At 44.8% G+C, this 21526-nt stretch overlaps 1 protein-coding gene across 4 annotated transcripts in view; it reads right to left on the reverse strand.

The window, feature by feature from the left end:
• ESYT2 (extended synaptotagmin 2) overlaps positions 1-21526 on the reverse strand; it is a 1091416-nt gene that overhangs the window by 473247 nt on the left and 596643 nt on the right. For all 4 annotated transcript variants that reach the window (XM_069647986.1, XM_069647985.1, XM_069647987.1 and 1 more), the window contains exon 8: positions 10085-10205. In XM_069647986.1, coding sequence (XP_069504087.1) covers positions 10085-10205 — 121 coding nt within the window. The remainder of the gene's footprint in view (positions 1-10084; positions 10206-21526) is intronic.

Raw genomic sequence — 21526 nt, forward strand, 5'->3', positions numbered from 1 at the left:
GGGAAGGATCAACAATGTATAGGTCGTCTGAGGTGTCCTGACTGTGACTAGTAAATGGCTGGTGTGTGGAAGTGCTAGGTTATGAGCTGTTTAGCCTCTGTAGCTTGGAAGGTGGTTCTTCACTTGCCTCCTCACTATCCTGTGTTATTGCAGTATCTTGTGGGTGTTCAAACTCCTCTGGATGCCTGTCCATAAAGTGGACAAAACAAGAAATTCTTTTCATCACTTTCTCACACTTTTCAGTGGTCATTCTGTGGATCTTGGAAAAGGGTTTGGCCTTGAGGGAGAGGGTTCTAGCTGAGAAGAACAAGTTACTTTCCTACCTGGTAACGTTCTTTTGATGGGATGTTCCTCCGACGTAGTCCTTATCTTTGATGTTATCCATTCCAGCTTGCTGGCCTCGGAAAAAATGTTCAGTAGAGGGTGCTGCGCGTCGACGTCCTTCGAGTCGGTGTATCGGCGCTGACGTCATTATAAGTATAAATAGACTTGCGCAGTGTCCGTTGCTCAGTTCCGTTTTGAAGCTTAAATTTGCTTCGCATTAATTGGTTAGTAACCTTGAAAGAGCGTAAGCTGCAACTAGAAGGGATGTTTTACTGCAGGGATGGATGGGAGGGGCGTTAAGGAATACGGTCAGAGGAACATCCCATCGAAAGAACGATACCAGGTGAGAAAGTAACTTGTTCTTCGAAGGGATTGTGTCCTCCGACGTATTCCTTATCTTTGATAGACTCCCATAGCAGTAGTGTAAAGAGGAGGTGGGAGTAAATGTGGCAGCCACACATATATCTTTAATTGGGACCCCTCTTTGGAGAGCCGAAGAGGCTGCGATACCCCTGGTTGAATGAGCCTTAAGATGTTGAGGGGGTTCTTTTCCTGCCAATTTGTAGCATTCTAGAATGGTTAAAATGATCCATCTTGAAATGGTCCGTTTCGAGGTTGGCAATCCTAATTTGTGCCCTGCGTATCCTACAAATAATTGGTCTGCTTGCCTTATCCTAGCAAGTCTGCTAATACAAAAACTCAAGGCATGCCTTGGATCCAGCCTGTGTAATCTCTCTTCCTCTTTCCCTGGATGGGGAGGAGGATAAAACGAAGGTAAATGAACCGTAGTGGATAGATACTTAGTCCTGTGCGCTATTCACCCGGCATGTTCAGTTATTATGATTGTCAGGTGTAAGTGATCCAGCTGCGGGAGTCTCACAAACTGAGAATCCTCCACAAAAGATTCATCCTATAATGACAATAATTAATTGAATGTTGCAAGACTGTCACCGCGCTTGGAACTAGTATTCCTCATCCATAGTATTCTAATCAGTAGCAATTAAAGTCCACAAATTAGAATCAGAGTGTTGTTTTCTTTATATTCTTGTCGTGCAGTACAACAATGATATAGCCTTTATATTCTTGTCCTGCAGTACAACAATGATATAGCCGCATGTGGCTATGAGGCTATTCTAGGGATTGACCCTTAAACAATAGGGTACTGGGATCTAACCTCAACAACATTCCTGATTGCAATAGAAGAGATACTGTGCTACGATTGGAATAATGAGCAGAATATAACATATTGAAGATTAAACATAGGAAAAGGATACAGATAACCTTGAGGACGACCGCACTGGTCGAAACACGTGTCGGCTATATCATTGTTGTACTGCACGACAAGAACATAAAGGCTATATCACTGTTGTACTGCACGACAAGAATATAAAGAAAACACTGTGATTCCAATTTGTGGACTTTAATTGCTACTGATTAGAATACTATGGATGAGGAATACTAGTTCCAAGCGCGGTGACAGTCTTGCAACATTCAATTAATTATTGTCAGTATAAAACGAAGGTAAGGTTATTTTCTGGGTAATGTGGGATTCAGAGACCACCTTTGGGAGAAAATGAGGCTTCACTTGCAAAACAACCTTGTCTTTATGAAAGATTGTTTGAGGAGGTTTGCAAGATAGAGCTTGTAATTCGCTCACTCTTCTGGCGGATTTTAGAGCCACTAGAAAGACTGTTTTAAGAGTGAGAAATCTTAATGAACAGGAATGAAGTAGTTCAAAAGGAATACCCATCAGAAATTTTAAGACTAGATTTAGGTCCCACAATGGAACTTGAAAAGACTTTGGGGGATAAACATTAGTAGTAGAAATTGGATTACCAAGGGTAATTTGAAATATGAGGGCTCGTCAGCAGTACGCTTAAAGATTGACAGCGCTGCAAGGTAGCCCTTGATCGTACCAATTTGAAGACCTGAATTTGCTAAGTAAAGCAAGAAAGATAACACCATTGGTGTATTGCCTGAAAAGGGGTCAATATTCTTTTCTCTAAGCCAGCTGCAAAATTTGTTCCAACGGCAGCAGTATAAAGTCTTTGTTGCTGGCCTTCTGGCTGAAAGCAATACCTCCATGACGTCATCTGGGAGATCCCAATCCTTGTATCTCAACCTTTCAGAAACCAAGCGTGAAGGTTGAGGGTTCTGATGTCTGGATGGAGAACCTGACCTCCCTTCTGCGAGAGAAGATCCTCTCTTTGCGGAAGACGAATCTGAGGGCAGATGGACATGTCTAGAAGGTCCGGGTACCACATTCTCCTGGCCCAATCCGGGGCAATTAGGATCATGGCTTTCCGGAATCTTCTCAACCTCCTGATCATTTGAGGGATGACAGGGACTGAAGGAAACACATACAGAAGTGGAAACACCCAGTCCACTACGAACGCGTCCCCTAGAGCTCCTCTCAGGGGAAATTCCCTTGGGCAAAACTGATCGCACTTCCTGTTGATGCTGGTGGCGAACAGATCCACTTGAGGGGTCCCCCAAAGGGTGAAGATCTCTTGAAGGACTTCCTGAGCTAGCTCCCACTCGTGGGAGACTGTGCTCTGCCTGCTCAGAGCGTCCGCCATCAAGTTCTTCTCTCCGGCTAGGTGAACTGCCGATAGAGAGATTCCTTCTTGAATTGCCCAAAACCAGAGCTGCATTGCCTCTCTGCACAGTGGCAGTGACCCTACGCCTCCTCTTTTGTTGAGGTAGTGCATGGCCACTGTGTTGTCCGTCCTTATCAGGACATTCTTTCCCTGTACTGATGGCAGAAAAGCTTTCAGCGCCAGTCTGATTGCTCTCAGCTCCAACAGGTTGATATGTAGTCTGGACTCCGATGGAGACCAACGACCGCTGATGGTCAAGTCGCTGGCATGGGCTCCCCACTCCTTGAGTGAAGCACCGTGACTACTGTTTATCTCCGGCCATGGTTGCCAAAACTGTTCTCCTTTCAAGATGTTCTCCCGACAGGCCCACCACTGAAGGTCTTGAGCTACTCTGTCCGGGTCTTGAAGGAGATCTGATATTCTTCCTGAGAATTGCGACCATTGGGTTCTTAGTGCCCACTGGAGGGATCTCATTCTCAGGCGAGCCTCTGGCACTAGGAAGATGCAGGATGGCATGAGGCCGCGCAACCACAAAAAGCCGAAGGCTGGTAGATGTTGGGCATTTTGAAACTTGGTGACCATCTGTAGAATATCTTGAGCCCTCACCTCTGGTTGCGAGGCTTTTCCCAGGGAAGTGTCCAGGACTGCTCCAATGAACTGGAGTCTCTGTGATGGTATCATCTATGACTTCTTTAAGTTGAGGGAGAAGCCCAGCTTGTGAAGGAAGTGGCAGACATAATCTAGCTGGATCTGAGCTTGCTCCAGAGATGCTGCTCTGATCAACCAATCGTCCAGGTAGGGGTAGACGTGGATCCCTTCACTCCTTAGACTTGCAGCCACTACCGACATTAGCTTGGTAAAGACCCTTGGGGCGGAGCTCAGCCCAAATGGCAGAACTCGAAATTGATGGTGAGAGCTGCCAATTGCGAACCTCAGGTATTTCCTGTGTTTGAGATGGATTGGCACATGGAAATAAGCATCCTGAAGGTTTAGAGATACCAACCAGTTCTGAAGCTGGAGGGCCTGAAGGATCTGAGAAAGAGTTACCATCTTGAACTTGTCTTTCCTGAGGAATTTGTTCAATTCTCGCATGTCCAAGATGGGTCTCAGTCCTCCGTCCTTCTTTGGTACTAGGAAGTAGGGGGAGTAACAACCCTTGTTCTATGGCACCCTTCTCTAGCAGGTCTAAAATCTCCTGCATAAGGAGCGGGTCTGGAAGCTTCAAAGAGTTGTTCCCCGGTGGATGACTCTGAGGAATGTGTAGGAAGGGCAGGCAGTAACCTTGGGCAACTGTCTCCAATGCCCAAGCATCTGACGTAATAGCCTGCCATTCTGCCAGATGTTGAGTTAACCTGCCCCCTACTGATGTCTTGTGAGGGGAGACCTCCGAGGGGTTTAGAAGCGGCTGACGCAGATGCCGAGGGTAAAGTGGCACCTGCTGCTGCGGCTTTTGCACCTTTGACCTGTCCACCACGGGTGAATCGTTTCTGGCCCCTTTGAGCTGGTTGTCCTCTGCCTTTTCCGAATGCGGAGTAAAAGCGAAAGGACCTACCCCTCCAGGATGCTCCTGAGGGGCGATTTGGAGTCTGTCGGATTGCAGCCCCAAGAGATTTCGCTGTTGCCTTGGATGTTTGTAATCTCTCCAAGCTGTCATCAGCCTTCTTTCCAAATAAAGAAGTGCCATCAAAGGGCATGTTCAGAAGTCTGGCTTGTACATCTGGAGCAAAACCAGACTTCCGCAACCACGCAAATGTGCTGATTGTGGTACTTGACGCCATAGCCCTGCTGATGCTGTCAGCAGAATCAATGCCTGTTTGGAGGGACTCGCACATTGCATCCTTTCCATCCATTATGATGTTCAAGAATGCTTCCCTTTCTTCTCCTTCTGCGAGAAAGTCAGCCGCAGATGAAGCACACCCCCAAAGTGTGTGGCTGAATCTTGCTAGCGTGCAAGTGGCGTTGATAGACATAAGCGCCATGCTACATGCCGAAAATACTTTTTTTGACATGGCATCAAATCTTTCATCATCCCTGTCCTGTGGAATAGTAGGATATGCCGACCTACTGTTAGATGAAGTTGCTGCTTGTACAACTAAACTCTCTGGAGTCGGATGCTTGCTCAGATATTCAGGATCTGAAGCTGATACACTCTGTATTTAGCAGAACGTTTTTTATTTACTGCAGGGATAACTTCAGGAGTTTCCCAATTTGTAGATATTTTTCTTTGCAGAGCAGCATGAAAAGGAACAACAGGATCCTCCTGTGGACCTCTATCTAAAATATCAGTACGGTCATTCTGCTGAAAAGAAGGTGTAGGTGTAGTCCACCCCAGGAATTCAAATATTCTAGCCATCAGAATCCTATAAGGAGTCTCAGCATGCTCTCCAGGGTTTGGTTTAGCAAACTCTACTTCTGGAGAAGTATCTAAACCACTTGCCTCATGTAGAGAGTCTTGAAGGTCTTTTAACCCGTTCTCCTCAGAGATTAATTCCTCTAGCATGGGTATTGTAGTCCTTTGTCAACCAAAGGGTCTCTCATTGTCAGAATCCTCCCCTTCCTCATATATAGAGGACAAGACTCTAAAGTAGCCAGACCTAGGATATGGTTTAAAAACCATTTCTAGAGCAGAAGGAGCTAAATTAGTTGTCACTGCCTGCGAAAACGTTGAGGTTGTCGACGTGGATTTCAGACTTCGACAAGCCTGAAAAAGGCGTCGAGAAAGTTTGAAAAGACCTTGATGCACTCGAGAGGATCGGAATCCTACTTGGCGTCGTTGAGATTGTTGATGGCATCCTCGACGCCATGGTCGAAGCTTTCGACACCTCTACTGCCTGTGATGTAGTGACAGTTATAGGTTTGTCTTTTATCTGAGTCGACAGTGGCATCGAAGATGGCGTCGATGCAACCGATTTATGCATCGAAGGACCCTTCGACAAAGGCGTCGATGATGCAGATCTGTGAATCGAAGAAACCTTCGATGACAGCGCCGATGACGCGGTCTTACTGCTGTTACTCGAGGGTTCATGACGCTCTCGAGTACTTTCTCTTGCCGGGTTCAACAACTCGCTGCGTTTTGATTTTTCGGGTCTTTCACCCAGGGTATCACCTTTAGACATCTATGAGGGGGTTGAGGCCGCTTTCTCAAAGACACTAAGCATTTTTTTACGGAATTCCTCCCACTTAGCCGGAGAGCTGTGTTTCGTGGGGCAGGTGACCCTTTCTGAGGAAGTAGAGGAAGAAGAAGAGGGAGATCTACGACGCCTCTTCTTAGAGTGTTTTGATCTCGAAGACTGATGAGAACCGCTTTGAGATCTTGAACGGGAATGTTTCTTTTGTCGACGAGGAGACGAATGTCTCGACTCAGCCGAAGAAACTTTCGAGGGAGTAAAAGTTTTAAAGTCATTACCTCTTTCTAACTTCCCCTTACGCTCCTTCAAGGCTTTCGCCGTCATGGACATACAGTCCTCGCATTCCGAACAGTGATGCTCCAATCCAAGGCACCACAAACGGATCCTGTGAGGATCCGTTAATGACATTTTTCTTCCCACAGTCACGACATGTTTTGAAACCGGTCCGAGGAGTCGATGGTTCGTATGAAGACGCCATTGTTTTAAGGTAATAATCTTCAAAAAATAAGAAAGTTTTTCCTGAAGAAAGGAACCGAGCGTTACATTGCCGAGGCCCACGGAGCTCGGAAAAACAGAACTGAGCAACGGACGCTGCGCAAGTCTATTTATACTCATGATGACGTCGGCGCCGATACGGTGGCTGTCGAGGGACACCGACTCGAAGGACGTCGATGCGCAGCGCTCTCTACTGAAAAAAAATTCCGAAGTCAGCAAGCTGGAATGGATAACATCAAAGATAAGGAATACGTCGGAGGACACAATCCCTTTGAAGCCTATTTTCGAAACCTCTGTCAAAGCATCTTGAGAGAGTGTATAATGTCTTTCCTGAGTCTTTTGTTTTTCTGCTGCCTAAATATGTGTTGATTTCGATGTTTTACTCTTAAGGAGAGTTTTGGAGGCATTGTTTTCTATTAATTGTTGGATTTTGACGGGTTTGAAGTGTGCAAAGATTTTTGTTTCGACATACGCTCATCGGCACACGAAAGAAGGGCCTTTTCTGGAGCAGTATCAACAACGGGCCTACCATGCGCTTGTTTGAGAGTTCTGTCTTGGGGTGATCGCAAGCGCGAGGATGCAGAGGAGGACAGTGGGCGTTTTGATTTTTCTTTCTCCCTCGACACTGTGTGGGCGTGCTTTTCTGACACTGTGGTTGGTGTACGGCTTAGGTCTGTGCGTTTCTGGGAGTGTGTGCTTTTGCCGCCGGGTGTTGTCTCCATTACAGGGCCGCCGGCCTGATTATCGGACTTCTGGGCCAGCACGCGGCGAAACATGGAACCCCAATCCTCTTCGGCGTCACTATCGAATGGATGCCTCAGCCTGCATAGGGTGTGTGGTCCAGCGCATGGTACAGCGAGCCATTTAGGTTTTAGGTTTAAAAGGTTTGCAGGATTTGCAATGCTTTTCTTTGTGATCCCGTGGAAGGCAGCAATTGCACACACGGTGCATGTCCTTCCAGGGGTCCTTGCGACTGCAAGATGGGCAACATTTAAAGGGAGTGTTTCCCATATTTAGATGGAAAGGCAGCATGCCGAAAAATGGAAGTGGTATGAGGGAAATAGGCATTCACTAAAAAACAAAGATTAGTTGTCTACCCACCCCTCCACTCTCCTTACTGTGATAGGCCGAAGCCCGGTGAAGGCCTTTGTAGGCCTAAGTCAACGGTCGTCAAAATGAGGATCTCTATTCGACGCAGGTAGTTCAAGACGTCCGTTGAGCGTTGCCTAAGGTTGCTTAATCTCAAGAGGCGAATATAGGATGGAATGTCAATATATTATTACATTTTGTAATAGTAAAGGTGTACAGTCAGGAATCTCCGCAACATGCGACCGACTACGATGCCAGAAATAAATAATCTGAGGGGCCAGGACGTGTGAAGTACCATGTGTACAGTAGACGTCAAACTAGGGATAGTTTTACAAACACGCTGAGTGGACCACCCTTTTCGAATTTCGAAAACAAGTCCTGCAATACTCTGCGACTACCACTAAATATCAGCCTATGAATAGCATGTGATCTAGGCACATCCTCAGCCTCAGAAATCGATATATATTCTATATGTGGAAGCTTGCTCAATTATACAAAACTAACAAAGAGATGCGCGGCATTCTTTATAACCAGAACTAAGGTGTCCTATTCTGATTTAACAGGGATATCCTATGAACAAGCTGCACCTACTATATACGTGAACTCATATCAAGGTATCACACTGACTCCGTAATTCATATAAATGATGGAAAGAGAAGAATGATTGTCACAAGTTTCCAGCAAGGCTGAATCTAGGTCACCTTCAACTGAATTTACATGGACCATTTAGGAATTTCATAAGGTGGGCTGGCTAAAGTGGGAATGCCCTTCAAGCTGTATGGAAAGAATACCAAACGGAAGCAACAGGATTTGTTTATCCTTCTTGGCATCTCCTTTATCGCCTCAGACTCTTCAGGAGCAGTGACACATGCTGCCAGAAGAATGACTGCAGTACAAGCATAGCAATCAGAGTTGTATATGGAATCCACACCCTCACACACACAAACACGCGTGTGCATGTACAGGTGCTCAAAAACACACAGAGTGGATATAGTGCTTAGAAACAGTCAAATTGGTGTGCTCCAGAAAAATGCACCAATAAAGCAAAGGCTGCAACATCATTTCCAGAAAATCAGCAATATGGACAGAGCATCTGGGGGGCATTCAATAAGGACATAAACTAATGGATTCACTCAGTGCAATTAGATGGAAAGCATACAAGACCAACCTCCGCTTCCACCTCACCTACACTTCTAAACCGCCCATGAGGTGCTCATTGAGAATGCAGCTCCATAGGAATAACACATAAATGGAAGATAGTCACAGAAAGGATAAAGCCCCAATGTAAACAGATGGCTAAATGGCATCCTTAACAATGAAGGCGGGGGACAAAAATTGCTTGGGCCCCTGTTTTCAATGAACAGTCAAAACGGGGGCCCAAGCAGTTTTACTACAGGCAGTCTGCCCACGAACAAAACGTTCGCGGGCAGATCAACCAGATCCAAAAATAGAATGCAAGCACTTTCTACCACAATGTACATTACCAACAGATCCTACAACATGAGGCACTGAGTCCTTTCCTTTGCACTGAATTTAGAAAACAGAAATCCAATCTGGTACAAGTTGGGTACTCATTTCTACAGATGTCTGTGCTAGGGGACTGGATGTTTCTCAGGTGTTACTAATCATCAACTATGACTTCCCAACAATAGAGAATTTATATTCAACGAATTGATCAATCGGGTAAGTATGGAGGATTATCATCAACTTTGTAAAAAAAAATCCTAATATTCATATTCTTTGAGATATCGAGCATTGTTATTTATTATTGAACATGGATTGATGAAATGTCATGTAATGTTAATCTGCTATAATATTAAGGTTCCATGTGTTAATATCCCCACAAAAAATATCGCGAAACAAAAATATCGCCATATTTTTGCGGCGGTATTGAGCCATGGACCGTGCGTGGGACACCCTGCATTCTTTTTAAATGTGCGGGGACACCCACCGCTCCCACAAATGACCCCCCAAAAATATCGCCTATGGCCAGACATACGACCATATGTACGGGGATATTTTTGGTGGGGATAATATGTAGGGATACCTAATAGTAATAAGTTAACGATAAAAAAGGATCTTTATCCATTCACATAAAATATTTTTTGCGAGCGCGCGTCGTGTGGCACAACACAACTTGGATTCCGTTGCTTTTTTTTTTTTAACATGTCATTGTAACACATTGTTGCACACAACTTCAAAAAAGCACTCTGTAAATAAAACATTATTGCAAAACAATGCATGATTTTTTGTGAAAAATGTAAATGATTATATTTTTTAAAACCTAGTTATTTCCATCAATGTATTAACACATAACATCGTGTTAACACACCTGCGGTGCGGTAGGTAGGGATTAGAGGAAAATGTTGGCAAGTGCAAAGGTTTACATACACGAAAGATGCAGTTCCACCAATAAATAGTGCAGAGAGAGGAGGAAAGTAACCTTACCTTGGGTATAGGGAAACGTATTTGTTTCAGCTCCAAGTCACTGACCAGTGGGACTGTTATTCGATTTGGAAGTACCAAGTAATTCGATATGATATCCAGTATGATGGTGTCTGATAAGCCACTGTTGGACACAAGAAATAAAAAGTTTTCAGTTGGATAGTAGTTCACTTTTTTTAATCAAAATGCACTGGGCACAGTCATATACTGAAAATGACACACTAAGTAAAAGGGAACCCGCAAGCTAAAACAGGAGCAGGCAGAAAGTACACCTAATTGCTACAGACAAGGATACAATGGCAATGTGGCGCGTTGTGACATTCATATCTACAATAGGAAGAAAGGCTGGACTTCTGATCTCAGAAAGCCATTGGGTGACGGTCATATCAAGGGTTATCGGAAATAACAAACCCAGAGGAAGGTATATTGAAATCCAAGGGGTGCAGGCAGCATCTATCGAAGGTGCATGTCATTTTCATTTTGTGGCATTAAGGGGGATTCCATGGCAAACAGACACTAAGATTAACAACGCCCAAAACCGGCGGGCAGAATCGGCATTGAGCAAGGTTGAGCTTCTAGAACAACTAATAATGTTGCACTGTAGTAAAATAAGCTTAAACGTAATAACTCATTTCTCTTGTTTAATTGCTAACATAATATGTTGACTGATGACAATGCAACTATAAGGTTAATACAGCCAATTCCAGAAAAGTATAAGAAATACATGAACAAATACTAGCAGAGAGAGGAAATTGCTGATCCTGCTGCTTTTGCAGCCAATCGGAGGGATCATATCAGAAGGCAAGGGTCGAACAAGTACATGGCGGGACTATCAGGTAGAGGCTTGAGGCTGCTTCTGTGGTAAGTCAAGAAGCTACAGTTGAGGATCTGGCTGTGGTTTGGAGCCACTGTGCAGGCCCAAGATTCTAAAGGCCGACCCATTTTTCAGGAAATCCACCTGAAATAGAGCAGCAATGACTATGCAATGTCAGCATTGTGTGACGAGCCAATGTCATTTCAATTAAAGACCACGTTCTCGGAGAATGTTGCTGTGGGATTTATGATCGTGGACAAACTGACGGTTTGGTTGTTTTTTTATTATTTGTAGCGTGCGCCAGACCCGAGGGTATCAGGACGCGGAGAGAGATAGGTAAGGTTCTCAGCTTGGTAAAAGTCTTTTAAAAAGTTTGATCGCTGACAATCCTGATAATTAATTGAAGATAATAAACTTCAAACCATCGTATGACAGTCTATGATCTATTAATCAAATGTTAAGGAACCAAATTAGGTAGAATTAATCGCATTTACATTCAAATATTTCATACAACAATCTGGATTCAATTACATATTTTCTGTAAAGTTTGGGATTCATGTTGCATGAGATACTTTTAATTAGCTTTAGTGCTCGCTGGAGCAGGCATTAACTAGAGGACTTAATTGCCCACTACCCACATTAACAGTCCACTGGGTAAAGGTAATTTTTGGTTCCCGCACCTGCAGGCTCTGTTATAATATGCATAACAAATCGATGAGCACAGTAACCGTGGACTGTGCGTCTGTTCGCAGATATCGGGTAGCACTGAAACTGCAGAAAAAGGCAGGGGTTCTCTAACATAGTGGTACCATTCCGCAAAGACAAGGAACATATAGAAAGAGCACCATCTACGTGCATGGCAAGGAAAAATGGAGTAGGTCTACAAACTGTGTGCATGTAAAACAAACAGAGCAAAGGCATATGGTATGCACCATAATGGAATGCACCAACAAGGGAAATAACATCTGCGTCCGACAATATTACCGCACTGCTGCTGTACATAGGAACGAAGAAGGAAGAGGTAGAGGAAGGACTGTAAAGTATTGAGAACAGAACTTTTCTACAACAGAGTAAGTACACTAAAGTTTCCCCTATAATTGCACAGCCTGGGCAGAGTACAATAGTAGAAAAGCATGATTTTATTTTTGTAAGCAGCAATGGCAAGCACCCTAGAATGGCTGGAATAGAATTTCCCTCATGACGAAATGAGTAACAATAGTGTCCCCATTGGTACGCAGCACAGTCTGAAAACTAAGAAAGTTAATATGTATTGCTACATATACACCTAACAGATATTTTTTCTTTAACAGGACATACTGGAAATGAAAGGAATGCACCACAAGCGGCACCGCTTCCACAACAGCATACCGCCACCGGAAATGAAGGAAACTCTGTAAATAAAGTAGACGGCATGGACGCCAAAATTTAACAATTGCTAAACAATTTTGCTGCGTTAAACGATTTTGAACGAGGACACATTATGGAAAAAATAAAAAACCACTGCCCTCCCTGCACGTGAACCCCTTCCCCATTTCCCAGCCCACCACCCCCACAAATTCCCTGTGATCAGAGACGTTAGGATGAGACCTCAATCCTTGGCTACCCTCATGACGAACTTGTACAAATCCCCAATTCCCCTGTATATGTATCCATTTCTGCTACCCCTTCCCTTTCCTAATAGTGCCTACATATGTCTGAAAGTAAAGGTGTAGATGTAAATTGTTGCTGATTGTGTGAGTGGCTTTTCCTTTTAATTTAAAATTCCATTAGGAGTCTGCGACACACAGTACTGTCCGGGATGGGCGCAGTTAAACGAAATAGAGGTTTCCTACGGACACCGCACCTGCCCGGCGTATGCGCAAATCACAAGGAAGGTATCCATAGGACGCCAGTACTGGGTGCATGTCTGCACCTTGTGATGCACCTTTAATTAGTTGTGGGAGTGCATGTCTCTCCGCTCCACAGTTACGCGTATGCATATCACATCCTCTGTGTCCTGGTAACACTGCCCCTGTCTAGCATGGTCGGAAAAGGTTCTGACATACTTTCAGTAGTTAGAGATGTCCACCCACATCCTACGGACAGCTGTGCACACGACCATTGCACTTGCTGTAGCCTACAAACACCCAGGTAGTTCCAAAATGGTCGCCAGACATGTGTCGCAGTTGTAATTAGTCCGGGGTGGCCAACCCTGTTCGTAGGATACCTATACACATGCGCACAAAGTATTCCGCCCAATATACGTCCTGCGGACAGCCGTCCCATTCGAGAACATTTGCGATGTTACTATGTGACCACCCCCATTCTGCGTGTGGGCCCTTATTTGACGGACACGATCAAGCCCCCCGGACATCAGAAAAGTACTGTTTTCTGCCATGCAAGGGGTGTTACTGTGAAAGTACACCCTTACAAACGTTGCACACTGTGTCATTGTACATGTAACTATTTTGATGAACGATTTAAGGCCGCTTTCTGGTTCCACAGCAGCCCTATAAAAGGGCACACCCCAGTGCTGCTCCGCATTGTGTTTTTGGCTTTCCATAGCACAGCAGCGGTCCACATTGCTTTGTGCTGGAATTGCTTTCTGAGCAATTTAGCTGTGCTACATTACTTTTACCACTAATGGCACCCATGGCTGCTACTACTGCCTGTAAGTCAGCAGCACCCTAACCACCACCACCACCTTCTGAAGGGCCTGGACAAGGGAACAGACGTGGTGATGCAGATAGGGAGCAAGAGGAGAACGAGGATGAAGTAGAGCAAATCCCCATTGCCTGCAGCCAGCACGAGTTCCGGGTGTGGAAATTGTTTAGCACCGTAGGAAACGTACCAAAATCTTGTGCTAACCACGTGAGATGCACTGAGTATTCAGTCGCGAAAAACCTGGCTTGTACAGCTACGGCACCACCTCCATGCGGCAACACCTCAAATCGAACTACAAGGCAGCAGGTCGGAGGGTAGTGTCCTTCGAACAAGGCAGTAGGTTATTTTCCTCTATAGCATTCTCTGCATCTGCTCCTGCCACCACCACAGACAGTCCTGTGGGGCAGCAGATCCCTAAAGGAGCCTTGCAGGCAATATGCACCGCAGCAGACGCTTACCTGTGAAAGGGCATTGTATTGTGCATGTACTGCGATGCAGTACTCTACAGGGGGGAGCAACTTCAAAGTGCTTTCGAGGCTTCGGTCCGGGAGCATGAGAATAACTGCCCCCTACCTAAGTGAGGGCCACCCAACATCTTCCTCTCTCTGCATTTGCCCTAGCTTATCCCTGTGGTTGGTGCCCCTTCAATACCCTCCGTTGCCTTCCTTTCCTTCTGTGTCTTGTGTTGCAAGACCAAGAAAGATACGAAACAGTAAAAAAAAAGGAAAACCATTAAAAAAAAGGCTCCTTTCAAAGGCACCTTTCAGAGATGAAAAGGTGGAATTGCCAAGGAAAGGATGCAGGCTGCCGCTCAGCCTATGAGTTCCGCACATTGCGGGGTAAAAGATGGGAGGTGTGGCTCTGTCAAAAACATTGCAGTCGTTTCCGGGAGAAAGGATTGGCTGTAAAAAGAGGTTTTTTATGGTGTTTGTTTGTGTTTGGAAAGGTGGAAGTGTGCAACAGGTACTAGAAGAATGCTTGCTGTACTTGCAAAAAGGGCAGCAATGCATTTTGGGTAGTTGGCAGAAAAAGCTAATTGCCAGGAGCAGCAAGAACAAACCCCATCCGTTGGAAAAATGTTTGTGCTACTAAACGTAATATTTGCATTATGAAAGTAGGACATGGCAACATCTGTGAAAAAGGCACAAACAGCCTTCTTGACATAGCGCCTCACTTTCTTCATTTGCGGATCAAAGAAAGATAAACGCAGCCACATCTGTGTCTACGCAATGCGAGAAAAAATTACTCAGGAGTTCGGAAACATATGCATGACCTGGCCAAGTGCCTCCTTCATCGCAAACTGCACACACATTCAGGTAACAAGTCCTAAACTGTTGCCTCCACAATGAAGAATAATGTCTGGATGATCAAGCGTCACGAAAGTGGCACAAAGTGGAACCAAAATCAACCACTTCATTGCACGTACGCCATATGACTGCACATCCACATCATAGAATGCAAAATGTGCAGCCACTCCAGTGTTTTGCATTTACTTTCAACCAATGTACGTTGGAGTGCCCCAAAATCCATACACTCTGCCTCCTGAACGACACAGCCATAACCATAGGCTTCTGCATTCCTCTCTACAAATAGACATTCTGCCACAGTCTCTGCGTACACACCACACCCAGAAACCTTATTGAGCAATCCCTTGGCCTCCACTGTCCCATTTCCATGCTGCCATCCTCAAAAGTCCTGGATGTGGCACGTGTAATCCTGGGACTACCGCGGTATCCGCGGACTTGTCGTGCTGGGTACGGGAGTGGGGGAACAAATTTCAACCAGTGTTGGGAATTTCATCTTTAGTGGTGCTTCTGAAAAGAGCCTTTTCTTTGTAGGTGCTTGTAAACAAACACCTTTTTGGGGTTTTTATACAGGTTTTTATTTTCTTGTTTTCTTCTCCTCCTTACATTCATACAGGAATCTCTTCAACGCAGCCTGTAAATTGTAAAACAAAATACCATTTCCAATGGCGGACAAAGAAATGCCATTTGCATGGGAAAAGTACACATTTCCAGAATGAAGGATGTCATTGTCACAGGAAAACATCCCAGCAGCGCACGAAAATTGATACATGCTTCTGTTTCTAAGACACCTTCCGACCTCTAGCTGGGTACAAATTACATTGGGATCGTCCCATATTGTTCTTGGTGGTATGCATGAGAAAGGACCTTGGCAGTGGGAAAAATCTGCATCACTGCTTTCACCAACTTCTTTAGTTGACGGAACAAATGTGCACAAGGGATGCAACCCAAATGCAGGGCTCCATAATGCAACATGAACAGTAGTGACAGTAGCCACATCTCTGCAAAGTGCTACCACAGCGCCGAAACTGCACACAATGACACAGCACCACAAAGCCTCCACTCCTTCCAAATCGAAACTGCCACCAAAGCCTCTTTCCAGGGCATACCTGTGCATATCTTGCACAAAGGCATCACCCAGGATCAACACTGTGCGTCTCTCCATCTCTGCCAGCCTCATTACACAGAGTAATGTAAAAAAGTATTACCGCCCCTTCCTGTGACACACACCGTCAACACTTGATTGGATAACCCCCACAGTCCCATTTCCATGTTGAGAAGGCCAGTATATGGCGCATGCGCTTCCCCAACTACCATGAGGGCCGCGCCCCAGTAAAGCAGGGGCAATCCTTCTTCCCATTCCACTACTCTTTTCCCAGCACTCCCTCATTGGGTACTGTTAAATAGTCACGCACGCATCCACCAATCACATCCAAGACCTCTGCATCTAACACTAGAATTTCTGTACAGCACTCCATATGTACTGTTAAACACTCAGAGTACAAGTGTTGTGCGATTCGAAAGCACCTCCAGTAGAAAGTGTTGTAAAACAACCCAAGATTTCTGCATTCAGATTTATCCAGAGCGGCACCCATCACCACAAAGTGCAGGTATCAATATTTTTTATACAGTATTTTTGCTCTATTATAAGTGCCTCTGAGCCGGGTACCTACCACTGAACCTTCAAAACGTACTAAAAAAACATACTGTCATTTCTCCCATCACCTACCATCAAATGCCACTTGCAATGTTATGTACTTTGAAAGTTTTAATTTACCCATGTCAGCCATTGTAATATCCAAATAGTTACTTCTCTTCTTTCCTTCTGTCAATTGTATGACTTTTTTCCACACTAATGCATTTCCTGTAAAATGCATAAAATTGTTGCAGAAAAGGAGCAATGACTGTATTCTATCAACGTAAACCAAGTAGCTACCCTGCATGCATTAGAACAGGGTGCCTGCCACTTACCTTGCACACTTCACAGAATGTAACATTACTTAGAAAGGCAAAACATTTATGTGTGGATTGACAACAGTAGCAATTGTAAATGTGGATATATAAAGCCAACAAGGGAAATGATTGCTCTACTCGTGTTGGAAGCATATATGTTTAGAAAAGTTAATGGCATTTCACACACAAAAACATTTTCCTTTCCATGCTGTACACCTTTCCCAACCTTTTTCACACCGTTCTACAAGTAGGACTAATCCATTTGCCGAGTAAATACTCCTACACCAATGCACACACTTGCTAAACAGCACATCATACGGCATACTTACTAATGACCCACATAACCCCTCCCCAACAATGCTGATGCTCCCAAATTCCCATTCATATACACAACCATCCAAGTACACACACACACACACTAAGTCTTCCTGGCAACACATCCCGCTACCCTTTTATGTAATGTATTCTCCAAATGCAGTCAGTATGCCATTAACAAACAAATGTTCTGACTGTCTATCTTGACAGCTGCAGGAACCACCTCTGTCCCGACAGCCAGTGGCATGTCAACTTGAAAATGCAACCCAGAGGAAGCCTACTCTCGATAGCCAACAAAGTGAGTGCAATATTATCATGGAGGGGCACCTCTTAGTAACACAGTGCAGTGTTCTTGTATATTAAGGTACACAATTGCATCAACTCACTGCTATTTGCTTCATGCTTACTCATTGCACCTCAGCAGTTGCTCACTTTGTGTTATCATGTTGCCGCCATTATATGAACTTCCAAATAGCAATATAGCATTCCCACCGTACACTAACCCACCATTACACAATCACTCACCTCTATCTGTATTCCTACCCTCATATTCATCCATTCATGCACAGTTCCACACATATACATCAGAAAATGTGCAGACCTACACTTTCCTTTTTTCTCCAGTAGCTGCTACAGAATGCCTAGCAAAAAGGAACTCCATAGAAAACAACGCAGAAATAGACCAGCTCTACCTAAAAGCATAGAAAGTACACATCCACCCCTAGCAGATTTTGTACAGAAAGTTGAAAGAGAACAGCTAATAATGTCAATAAGGAAAACAAAAGAACCTACCAGTAAGGAGAATGTAATGGGTCAGTCAAAATGTAGAAATGAAAAGAAAGGTAATGAAAGGTACTCAAAGAGTTCAACTGTCACTAGTGGTAATTGAGTATGTGCAAATATTAATGCCACCACAAACAAGCATTCGAAAAAAAATATTTTATAAAAAATGGTACACCACAGAGTCCATTAGAACCTTATAAGTAGAGGGAAGAAATCACGCTCAACCCTTAAACCTTACCGCAGAAAAGTAATCCTGGAAGCTATTGTAGACAGTGCAATGCTCTTGAAACTAACATTCTGTGTATTGATTGTAATGAGAATCAAACCACTAACAAAAGTAATCTGTAAACTACAATCACTACTTCGAAACAAACACAATATCAGCATACATACCTTTGGCAACATCAGTACAGGTGAGTGGAGTCACACCACCAGCACAGAGGCATACTTCAATAAGGAATCAAACAAACAAGAGCAAAGAAACCAAATTGCCATAAATAGCACTGTACGGGGGTAGGAAAAGGTAGGCAATAGCATAATGGAAGAAGAATCACTGCTTTCACAAACATCCCCATCAAAGTTAAATGCCACTGTCCATGGGAGCAAACCAATATGGTCCATCTACGAAAATGGCCTTGCACATCAATTTATAACGGTCGCCACAATTCTATCAAGTCATTGCAGCAGTTCCTCAAGCACCATGCGAAAGGCAAGGACAAAAGAAAAAGAGCCTAGGCCTTGGCCACACGCACTGCAACGTAATGCAGCCATGCATGTGAACATGTGGCCGAGTACCACAAACGTAACATAGCCACCATCATTCCTACCCAACCCCTGCAGCATAACACAGCCTTCGGCACGCCTACCCACTTCCATTCACATAGTATTTTATTACAGCCAACCAAACCACAAGATCTGCACAACATTGCCCTTTGTTCCCAGCACTCAATTAAGTACACAGACCCAATACATCATAGTACAGTAGAGTACTCAGTCAGTAATCTGTGCAATGGCCACAACCCAACCACATAAAACATTGGAAAGACTAAGGGCATGTGTGTAGCCGTGGAAGGAGTAGTGACACCTAGAAAACAGACAGCAATGCTGTAGGTGAACATCCGACGGTACTCATTAACACACAGTAGCTCACCCGAAGGTGCACGAACCGATCATCTAGGGCCCTTTGTGACATCCTTCCTTCAGAGCCCTTGTCCTTTACGCTGCCACTGAAATGTATTGTTATTATTACTGCACTTCGTAAAGAAAGGGTCTTAACAGGGGCAACCCTTAGCAAACGCAAATGGTGGCATATCGCTCCCTAATGTGTAACAAGTGCAATAAGCTACACCATATGGTAGTGTACGCATACCAGCTCACTTCTGGTGCTCTACCAAGTCTAAAATGTCCTTCACAAGCAATCTTTAAAGGTCACCATCCTCGGAGAGATGCAGAGTTAAAACTGTACGATGCAGCAACGTATGGTTGTAACAACTTATGCTAAGGAGCAAAGGGAAAAAAGAAATGAATCCATAAACAGATTTGTGGCATCCTTATATCAGTATGTCAGTGTTCGCATGCGTGGCTGCATTACGTTGCGGTGAGTGTGGCCAAGGCCTACCCTCTTGGGTGCGTGGCCTACGGCCTATGGCCTTTGGCCATGCACCCAAGAGTCTATGCCTTGGCCACACCCACTGCAACGTAGTGCAGCCATGCATGTGAACATGTGGCCGAGTACCACAAACGTAACACAGCCACCATCACTCCCACCCAACCCCCGTACCATAACAGCCTCCGGCACCCCTACCCACTTCCATTCACTTAGTATTTTGTTACTGCCAACCAAACCACACAATCTCCACAACATTGCCCCTGCTCCCAGCACTCCATTATGTACACAGGCACAATACATCATAGTACAGTAGATACTCAGTAATCTGTGCAATGGCCACAACCCAACCACATAAAACATCCAGTGGAACCCTATGCACTTCTATACACACAGTATTGCAACACTTCGCTCAGTGGACACACTGCAGGACTGTTGACTTCATCATCTCCAGCCATGCACCCAAAACTGCAGGATGTGCTAACAATCACCACACACACAAGGCAACAATGTGAAACCTACTTGCAACCAGTGGACATACGTTTCAGTGCAAGGCCTCCAGCCATGCATCCAATGCGCTAGGGGCTTACAACACCCAACACAGCATAGTACACCCTATGTAAAAATTCTCATGTCATCTGCAATCAACTCCCCATCTGCAATTGAGCCTGCCAGCATTCACCACAGAAGGAGGTCACCTAAAGACCCATCATGCCGCAACCAAGGCTGCCTGCAGTCACCACAAAAGCTAGTCATCTGTGGAGGTACCCGCAAATTGGCACAGTACGCACGGATACTGCTGGCACACCACCTTCTTCTTCCACCTAATGCAATAAATCAGATGAGCCACTTCTCACTTCCCCACCCTTTCCATCCCCTCTTCCCATCACCAGATGCCATAAAGCATGGTTTCCGGCCTTTTCGGTGCCGCACTATCCTCGGATACAACATGGCGGCATTACCCAAAAGTATGACGCACGTTACACTTCTCTCCATCCAACCACCGGGCACGCCCAATGTCTGCCAACATCACGCCACACTCCCGGCCAATCAGACATTTGACCGCGGAGCGAACAGGGAAATGGGACCGCGGAGCGGAGCCAGATATCACTGATCTTTTGAGACATACATTTTACCTGCTTTTAAAAAAGTACAGGACCGATTATCACCAAATATACAAAAGCACGCTTTCGGGACCAAGCCGCTGCTCCTGCCGCATATTTCATGAAAATCCATCCAACGGTTTGGGCTGTATGCGTGCGCAAAGTTTTTGTCCATTCAGTCCATGGAAAAAAATCATTTTTTGGGACACCCTTATAAGTTTGCCCCCCTAATCGAAACCTCACCAAACTTCCCAAAGACATTCTGAGTGGCCCATATACTTTTTTTGCAAAGTTTGATGCAAATCCGTCCAGGGGAAGCCAAGTTATAAGCCTCCCAAAAAGTGGTCTTCCTATGGGTTAAGCAACTTAACCATAACTACGCGGCAGCTACCGCGGGCTATGTAATATGAAATAGATTACTCACCGTAATCATATTTCTGGTGCTTGTTAGACTCACATGCTATGCATAGGCCGACATCTAGTGGAAGCTGCAGGGTATTACAGTTGTTTTTCGAAACTCGAAAATGGGAGTCGAAATAGGGCGTTCCAGTAATACTATCCCTATTGTGACGTCCCCTGTACCCATGATCCCTCACGCGTGTGTGTCCCTCAGATTGTATTTTTTTCTGACATGAGGTAGCATGAGGAGTAGTGCGAGTACAGAGTGCCTGAACAGATACGTACATATATGGAAAGCTCAAGTAAACATTTATACACCTTCTCTCAGGGGAGGAAGGGGGGGCGCATGTGAATCTAAGCAGATACAAGCACCAGAAATATGATTACGGTGAGTAATGTATTCCTTCTGATGCTTGTGTAATCTGCTTAGATCACATGCTATGCATAGATTAGCGAGCAGTGTTATGAGAAGGTGGTGGGTTTTGAGAAGGAGTAGCGGAAAATAGATGTTTTAGAACCGCTTGT

Source organism: Ambystoma mexicanum, chromosome 2q (assembly GCF_040938575.1).
Source record: "Ambystoma mexicanum isolate Mex_15411 chromosome 2q, UKY_AmexF1_1, whole genome shotgun sequence".
In the NCBI taxonomy this organism is placed as follows: domain Eukaryota; kingdom Metazoa; phylum Chordata; class Amphibia; order Caudata; family Ambystomatidae; genus Ambystoma; species Ambystoma mexicanum.